The sequence below is a fragment of the Diadema setosum genome, chromosome 2 (assembly GCF_964275005.1).
Source record: "Diadema setosum chromosome 2, eeDiaSeto1, whole genome shotgun sequence".
NCBI classification, from domain to species: Eukaryota; Metazoa; Echinodermata; class Echinoidea; order Diadematoida; family Diadematidae; genus Diadema; species Diadema setosum.
In genome coordinates, this window is record NC_092686.1 from 48,307,533 (window position 1) to 48,316,911 (window position 9,379).

Sequence of the window (9,379 nt, forward strand, 5' to 3'; positions counted from 1 at the left end):
GTATGAATGCCAGGTAAATTGCATGACATAAGAGGCTACATACACATGGAGTCAACACTCTCGTCGGGTCCGTGGTTCTTGCTGACCATCATAGTGGTCATTCTCTCGGCGATATGGATTCTGGCCAGCCGGAAATGGACTCGAGCCAATTTACCACCTGGGCCCTCCAGTTGGCCACTGCTCGGCAACATACCGACTTTGATTAGGTATTTATAATCTAAATTTGTATTAAAGCATACAGTCATGGTATATTCACTGTATATAGCGTGTATACGCCCTAAGTGCATTATCTGTGATTGTGTGTTTGTGTCTGATAATATTATAACTGACCTAGTTTATCGAAAGTATACATCAGTATACATCAGCTCTTCTTTGCAGAGTATACATTGTATGCTCTGTTAAATATGTTTTAGCAGGGAGGTCACCTCCCTGGTTTTAGCTCATGCTGAAGTTTATGCATGCAAAACTCACATTCCATAATACTCACTTGCTCATACAGTTCAGATTAGAAATAGATTAAACATAGAAGCATGAGTATTAGGCAAACATGGCAAAGGGCATGAACAAAAACCAACAACGTATAGTTGCATACTTGTCTTATCAAGATAACAGTCATACTCGCTTGATATGGCTTATTTTTAGGATGTTCACATTTCAAAACAATGCTCCTTCAAACAATTTTGTAATGTACGATTAATGTATAATGTGAAAGTGAATCGAAGGTCAGATCTACAGTGTGAACAAACAAAAAACAAAAAACGCTACCAATCCTGAGTGCAAGAGAGTGGAAAAACACATTCTATCAGAAGACATTGCGACCCTAAATTTGGTATTTGGTATTCCTCAATCGTGTAAACAAGGTGATTTTTTTTTTATGCAATCAAATGTGAAAAAGCTGGCTACTCTGACAGTGGCACTGGCTTTTGGAGTCATCGTGTAGATCTATATATTGTTTGTATAATTGTGTGGGTTTTGTGTTGTTGTTGTTGTTGTTGTTGTTGTTGTTGTTGTTTTTTGTATTTGATGATGCAGCTCTAACCTGTCACCCCTAAACCTGCTGACTGCGTTCGCTGACAAGTACGGCGACATCTACAGGCTGCGCATATTCACCACAGATGTCATCATCCTCAACAGCTACGAGTTGATAAAGGATGCCTTCCAGAATCCAAACATTCTGGATCGACCTCGCGTCGTCCCCATTGAGGATTTCTTCGAGAGGAGGAATATTGGTGAGATAAAAAGGTTATCATTGTTTTCTCGAATATATAGTTTGGAACCCCTTTAAACTGATAGTGTCCTCGATATCTCCACTTTTCTTCATTCATCTACCCTTGTACATTCCAGTACCATACTCTTCTTCACACTTTCAACTGTTTACGCAGTAACCGGCAATATCAAAACAGCAAACGACTCATATAGATATAGAATCCCATTTCTAGAAAAGCCATTATCAACTTTATTCATACTGAGACTTAAGATTAGAAGGGGTACGAAATAATGAAAACGTATGATACAGTCCAAGGAAGGATTATTTGTATTTTCAGCATCATCCCATGGAAACTCTAAATACTACACTTCTTCAAATTCATTTCTTCTGTGTTACTGTAAATCACTTCCATTATTATGACATTAACTCAGTACATTTGTCATTGTTTTGTTCTGTTCTGGTTACTGATCACGACTATTCACAGCTGTATATATACATACACATATCTTCCTTACATCTTCCCTCCTGACAGGCGTAGCTGGTTCTTCGGGCAAAGTTTGGAAGGATCATCGCCAGTTTGTCCATGGAGCCTTGAGGAAGCTAAACACTGGTCCCCGAACGATTGACGCCATGATTCACGCCGAGGCTCACACGCTTATTGAGGAGATCGCCAAAATTCTGGTGAATATACTCAAATATAAACAGATATATGAATACAGAAAGAAAGGAAAGAAAAAATAGGGAATAAATCTTTATTGTTAATATTGCTATTATTATTATTATTATTATTATTATTATTATTATTATTATTGTTATTATTATTATTATTATTATAATCATTATCATTATTATTATCATCATCATCATCATCATCATTTTCATTACTATTGTGTTGTCATCATTATCATTATTACTTTGATATCTTTATCAATTCTTTATCATTTATTTCGCTTTGCCGTATTTGTTATGAAATCACGTAGCTTATTATACCACCGCCCGAGATACAACATGGTAATTTCCGGATGTGCAACGCGTCACGCCACTCACAGCATTGACATTTATGAACACGTAAATTGAAAGAAGTCGTAGCAGAACGATCGTTTCTCACCAGTGTGTCGCTTTTACGGAGAAAGTGGGCGGTAAAATGGTGAATTTCTCGTGCTCTTCTGCAAAAGTTCAAGGGCCGGCATCATTTCAGTCGCTGTGCCAGTGTAGGATCAGCATAAAAGATGCTAAATTGTCTTAAAGTGCCTACGAGAAGGTTTTGAAATACTGTAGATTTCTGGTATTCATACAGAGAAGAGACTGAACTGAATTGTGTTTAAGAAATGTTACATTTTCATAATTATTGTGAAAAATGTGTTCGTGTTCACTTATTGTTGACTAATTCTTAGGTACTTAAAAACAAACTGACCTATCATTTCATGAAAAACCTTGGAAAATGATGAGTCATGCGCTTTCTGTAAAAGAAATCCAAATCAAGATCTGACTTTCAATAATTCAAATTCAATTTCTATTGTATTGAAGGATCAGCCTCTCAATCCACAAAAGCTTTTTAACTGTGCCGTTTCCAACGTGATTTCTGTGCTGCTGTTTGGGAGAAGTTTCAAGTACACAGAGCCTGCCTTCAATCAACTCCAGGACATCATCAATGAGAACCTCAAGCTAGGTACAGTCTGAAGAAGTCATTTATCTTCATAGGATATTATAAAGACTCTGTCGTTCTTTGAAAATGAGTCAAATTGAATATATTAACCAAAGATAAAGCGCAGGTAAGATTTCGAACATTCAAGTTGAATGCGCTGTCACGAATTCAATTTAATTTGACTCGGGATGCAGCTGTCTAATTCAAGTAAAATTTAGATTAGGTGGCCATTATATTATAACATATTAAAATGTCTTTAATATGGTTTTGGCGTACATTTTGTTCACGCCTATTGACTTGTTGACTCAGGATGCAGCTGTCTAATTCAAGCAAAATTTAGATTAGGTGGCCATTATATTATAACATATTAAAATGTCTTTAATATGGTTTTGGCGTACATTTTGTTCACGCCTATTGACTTGAACCTGTCACAGCCACTTATATATATAGCTATACGAAGTAACGATTCCATTATCAAGACGCCTACAAGCACAACCTGCTCAGAAATTGGTGTGATTTCCAATGAATTAGTCCATTTGTTTGACATTACTATATTTATCTTTCGAAATAATATTTGGACTTTGTGACAATATTCGTGAGACGAAATACTAGTAATCTCTCGAAACCAGTATGCCAGCACAAAGCATATCATATGAAAATATAGAGAATCTTCATCTTGGGTTTCAATACATATACAATAATATGCCCCGTGAAGGACTATAGCAGAAAAAAAAAGTCAAAAACAAAAACCGGGGACAAGGTCAGCATACCAGCCGAATTTAGAAAGAAATAGATATGAAGTGCGTATATCTCAAGCGATAGTGATAAGCTGTAATAAAGGAAGAGGAAACGGAGTAAGTGGAAACGGAAAGTGAAACTTTTCGCCTCATCGTGATTTCAAGTTTCGATATCAACTGTGTTTGACTGATAGGTACACACAGTGCATGAAGAAGATTGAAATAACATTAGTTACGTAATGTGGATGTCGTCTGACATGCATTGTCCGAACTAGTGGTGGTGGTTTTCTTTTTTTTTCGGACGTAATGACAATGATCTTTAATTATTCAACAGGTATATGTTGATTTGTCTCACCTTTTTCGTGCACGTGGGACGGAACATTTCACGGGGTCGTCCCACGAGTCCGATGCCACGAGTCTTTACGGCCACTAGCTAGACGATAAAAACGATCCATTGGTCATACAGCCCATGAGCTCGACACTACAGGAAAAAAAAAAAAAAAAAAAGGCCCATGGGTCCGACACTATATAGGCAAAAAAAGCCCATGAGTCCAACACTAGGCAAACAAGGTCCATGAGTCCGACACTATAGGCAGAAAGGCCCATGAGACTGATACTGTGTACATAAAGCCCGTGATGTAATTTCTGGCTATTTAAATTTATTTATTACAATTTTTTTCTTGTTTGCCCAGTGTCGGACACGTGGTCTTTGTTTGCCTATAGTGTCGGACTCATGGACCTTATATATATATTTACCTAGTGTGGAGCTTGGGGACCGTATAGCCCGTGGGCCTTGCTTGCCTAGTGTTGGACTCAAGTATTTTTACTTCAGAATGTTATGAAAAGATTCCAGATTTTAGCTGAAATTAAGGAATCCATGCAATGTTAAGTGCCTATGGTTTTCAGGAAAACAGCGATCTCGTACCGCTTCTTTGGTAGGTCAATGATGATCGGAACTCTTGAAATCCACTTTGGAAGCACTGTGGTTACATCTTAAGTTTTGCTCGCCCTTTGTTGGATTCTTGCCACGTGCACGTATCAGATTATGACAAGGTGTCTACCCACTTTATCCCGGTATAGGAATGGGTGCTGAAGCCGGGGTGAACATGATGACAGACTTATCCTAAATATCAGCGTTGATATTGAAGATACTGCCATGTGCACAGAAGATACCATTAGCTTCCTCTTGTCGTTGCTATTACGATTTATTGTTATTAAACCTTGCAAAACAAACAACGAAACAAACAAACCGGTGATTGAATATTATTGTATCTATTTATTCATTTAAACGAAAAACAAACAAAAGCATATGGACGACACAGTGTAATGAACAACTCAATTTGTGGTTAAAAGCATTTAATCAATTTTCTGGTCTCTGCCATTGTCCACAGCTGCGTCGGGTGGGATTTTCATCTTCATACCGATCCTGGCGAAAGTTCCTTTCAGTCCAGCCAACAAGATCAAGAAAGGCGTGGAGAATTTCACGGGCGTCATTGAGAAGATCGTCGATGAACATCGGAACCAGACCGAACCCAAGGATCCCCGAGACTTCATTGATCTCTACCTATCAGAGATTCAGAAAACGAGTCAGGTATGATATGCTCTTTCTCGTGTGTGAGAGAGAGAGTTACTGAATCAAATTTCAAATTCAATGAGAAAAATTTATCGTTGCGTATTTCTAGTTTGGTATGGAATAGTTATTTTGACGGCAGTTGCTGCCTTAAGTTGATGTCTCCGCTTGGAGAACTCGGTGGCGACTCAGTGGAGACTAGAGTCTCGCTGGTCGCGGAAACATCTCCGCCATGTTTCCGCGACGTCTCTTGACGCTAGCCTGGTCTCCGGAGAGCCGCGAGACTTTTCCATGTCTCCAGCTGGTGTCGGAGACGTCTCGTGAAGACTATCCTGGTCTCCAGAGAGCTGCGTTACTTTTTCCAGTCTCCAGCTGCATGGTCGCCGTGATGTGTCCGCGGTAATATCTTCTTTTAGTCGCGACCAAGTCGTGTAGACCTAAATTGCAGAGACCCATTGGTGACCTCTTCTTGTTTGGTTGGAGATGTCTCGGAGGTCACCCTGGATGTCGAGTCGCCCTCTTGGTGAGAGCGCAGGCCATTTTTTTTTTTTTTTTTTTTTGGCTGTTTGTATAGAGTTGCACGAGTCGCGTGGCCCTTTAGCCAACTGACGCATGTGAATTTTTCTACATAAGAGGCTTTTTCAAAGCAAATCCGCACCTTTTTGAATATTAAGTAAGAGGATATTTTTATTAAACCATTCTTCCCCAAATAGGACAGTACGTCGTCATTCGATGAGGTCAACCTCAAAGTTTGTATTGGCGATATGTTTGGTGCAGGCACCGAGACAACGACCGCCTCCCTCAAGTGGAGCATCCTCTACATGGTGGCCCATCCAGACGTCCAGACACGAGTACAAGACGAGCTCGATCGAGTCGTTGGTCGAGACAGACTCCCAACGCTCTCCGATCGCCCTAGTCTTCCATTCACAGAAGCAACCTTACAGGAGATCCAGCGTATGGCACCCGCAGTGCCCTTTGGTGTAGCACACACGTGTCGGACAGATACGAAGGTGGGTGGCTATGGCATTCGTGCAGGAACGCTCGTCGTGTCCAACCTGTGGAGAGTCGCGAGAGATGGCAGAGTCTGGGACTCCCCCGACCAGTTCAGGCCTGAGCGATTCATCATTAACAGCGGTGACTGCATCAAACCGGAAGAATTCATCCCATTCTGTACAGGTGCGTGCCTTTCTCTTTGGCTATACCGCTCTTGTACTGCATCTATCTTCAGCATTCCTATACGTGCCCCAGCAGAAACGTATCATCAAAACGCAGTTGAAAAATCACCACGTCAGAAATTACCAGCAGGGAGGTGTTACAGATGGAGAAGGAACTATTGCTTTCTTTAGATAGTCATACTAGACATCGTTGAGTATGGGTGTCCAGATGCTTTGACGAAGATACGCATCAGTCATGGGGTGCTTTCATAGCAGAAAAGATCCTCCTGCTGTAGTTCGCTTTCTCTTTCAATGTGCTGGCAACATCTGTATGCTTTGAATTGAAGCAGTAAATCAAAATGCAGTGTAAATAGTCAGGTTTTAAGAGCAAATAATAGAAAAACGCGAGATTGAAACGCGCTTTATAGCGCAGTGCTTTAAACGAAAGAAAATGTGTGCGTCATGGAGCGGCCTGTATTAAGTTCAGAGGACCTACACGACCTGATTTTCATTTCATTCCGATTTGCGCATTATACGTGGAGAACAAAAAATATATGTGTATAACTTTGAATTCTTTCCTAAACTGTTCCAAACAAATTCTAGTATTTCATTCAAAATTTACGTTGAAGTACAGCTTGTAATTTGATAAAATCTAAAACTCTTTCTTCGTCTGCGAATTTCTTATTCAAAGCGTAGAGGAATTTTAGACATCTCTTTGTAATAGGTAAAGAGTTCTCTGAACACATCCAAAAGTTGTATTTACCTGTGACACTTTCGACGACGGGCTGTTACCTTTCTCAAACGATGGCCAATTGGCAACTGATGATTTGGCGCCAATCAGCAATCACCCAGGTGTGACATCTGAGTGATAGCGCCATCGTAAATGTTTATTTTTATCAACCATCCTTATGAACTTATTTCGCAATCTCTTTGTAATGCTTTAGAACCCAAACACGGATTGTGTTTGCGTGGATTACAAAAAGTTGCCACTCCATCTAAAACACATCTCTGCTACCGGATACACGTATCAGTTCCCCACAATATTATGAAATCGTATGCGGTATGTTTAAATGTCAGGAACAGAGTGCATGGGAAAAGTTTCGGGAAAGGTGCATGTTGTTTGATCACGACATGAAAAGAAGGAGAGAGAGAGAAACATTTTCAGTGTTTCAATGACAGATTTAATATTGAATCGTGAATTTCCTGCTAATGAGCCTAGTGCTTAGGCATCCTTATATGTGATTCTGATAAACATGATCCGTCAATATTCACCTTCCTCTTTGTTTGTTTGTTTGTTGATCAGGTAAACGAATCTGTATCGGCAAGTCTATAGCTCGGAGGCAGCTGTTCGTTTTCTTTACCAATCTCCTACATCGATTCACATTCAGGAGGGTGAAGGAAGAATCCTCCCCGATATCACTCGAGGGTCATCTAGGATTTGTCTATGACACCCCCGTCTTCCAAGTTTGGGTGTGCGACCGCATGTAGCGATATCATCGATTACCAGCGTTTCTTCTCTTCATCGTAGACATGCACTACCACTCACATAGACTGCATATATTCCTAAAACCTTTCACCTTGATTAAAATGTCTGCCTTGGGACTGTAGGCCTATACGTGGACGTCTTTAAATTTGTTTCCTAGGAAACAAATTTTGCCAGCTGGTATTTCGTGGTATTTCGTCATCACAGATTTCTTCCGTTCACTATACTGAATGTCTCTTTTTGGTCAAATTGTGATGAGTACTCACAAATACACACACATAATCATTCATTCAATCAATTCATTCAATTCATGAAGGCCTTCAGATAAAAAGCAACCTTTCTTGTGCCAATATTGTCACGTTTTGCCATACTTAAAGATTTTTTTTTTTCCTGTCATCAGTTGTGGACCTCACTGTACTTTTGAACAGTCACCTCAACATGAATAGTCGCACAAAAAAAATTTTCCGCCGCGGATCCTTTGCCGTAATGAAAATGGGGAAAATTCGTTTTTCCTCAACAAATCCACAACTGAAAAAGCGGTCCATGACCCTGTCACATCTCTTTTGGACTGTTGTCACAGTTTTCTAATTGCCCTCCCGGACGAGCAGGTCTCTGTATGCTTCAAAGAATTAAAAATTCTACTTCCCGCCTCGTTATTCTTTATTGTTAACAAGCGTAAACATAACCCCAATCCTTCAAGAAATGCACTGGCTTCCTGTTAAGTATCGCAGTCAGTGTAGGGTTACTGGGTTCTTCTCGTCACCTTTCAAAGCAGTACATGGAACAGCCCAGCATTCAGCAGACATTTTTTATTCCGTATAATCCTTCTAGATATGTCTCCGGCCCCTTGTTCGGAAATTTACTCGTGGTATACCCTAGCTCCATCCGTTAAGTTTTATGGGGAAAGGGCTTGTGATAATGCTGCACCACCACTTTGGAACCAACTCTCTACCAGACCCACTAAGAAGTCTGATGCCTATTGACAATTCCAAACAAAAACTTAAAACTTACTTGTACATACTATATTTGCATTATTCGTTCACTGCATTTCAATTCATACACATAAATATATTGAACATACTAATAACTTTAAGCTCTTATGTATTATTATACTTGCATGCAATTTGCAATGTAATTTTCATTGATATACAGTACTATATGTACATGTACTATTTCATAATTTGTTTATGTAAAGTGCTTTTAAATTCTTTCGTGTGAAGGGCTTTTGCTCATGCTACACCAACACTCTGGCACTCTCTACCAGACACACTAAGAAGTGTGATCCCTATTGACAATTTCAAACAGAAACTGAAAACTCACTTGCATGCGTTCACTGCATTTCAATTCATATACATATATGTCAAACATACATACAGTATATCAAAAACTTAGCTTACATGTAATTTGCATTGTAATGTTTGTTGATATACTTTGTACTATTTCATCATTTGTTTTTGTAAAATGCATTTAAATTCTGTGCGAGTCTGAAATTTGCATATAAAAACTTGCTATTAAATGTATTATCATAATTGTCATTATGACCATAAACATGATCATCTCTTGGGTGTAGGCCCCTGCCTGCG

General features: G+C 39.5%; 2 protein-coding genes across 2 annotated transcripts in view; one reads left to right on the forward strand and one right to left on the reverse strand.

The window, feature by feature from the left end:
- Positions 1 to 1,817, reverse strand: part of LOC140246320 (ubiquitin-like modifier-activating enzyme ATG7) — a 30,319-nt gene extending 28,502 nt beyond the window's left edge. The window contains exons 1-2 of the mRNA XM_072325794.1: positions 1,723 to 1,817; positions 1,040 to 1,209 (exon numbers count right to left, since the gene is read on the reverse strand). The gene's annotated coding sequence lies outside the window, so the exon portion shown is untranslated. The remainder of the gene's footprint in view (positions 1 to 1,039; positions 1,210 to 1,722) is intronic.
- Positions 46 to 7,801, forward strand: LOC140245890 (cytochrome P450 2U1-like). Its single transcript, XM_072325371.1, has 7 exons — positions 46 to 206; positions 1,033 to 1,229; positions 1,740 to 1,888; positions 2,735 to 2,876; positions 4,981 to 5,180; positions 5,873 to 6,335; positions 7,617 to 7,801. The coding sequence occupies exons 1-7, from the start codon at positions 46 to 48 to the stop codon at positions 7,799 to 7,801; spliced, it is 1,497 nt and encodes a 498-aa protein (XP_072181472.1).
- The last annotated feature ends 1,578 nt before the right edge of the window (positions 7,802 to 9,379 follow it).

Coding starts and splice junctions, on each gene's coding strand:
- LOC140245890 (XM_072325371.1), top strand. CDS start 46: ATGGAGTCAACACTCTCGTCGGGTCCGTGGTTCTTGCTGACCATCATA. Junction 5,181..5,872: donor AGATTCAGAAAACGAGTCAG/GTATGATATGCT, acceptor TTCCCCAAATAG/GACAGTACGTCGTCATTCGA. Junction 6,336..7,616: donor ATTCATCCCATTCTGTACAG/GTGCGTGCCTTT, acceptor TTTGTTGATCAG/GTAAACGAATCTGTATCGGC.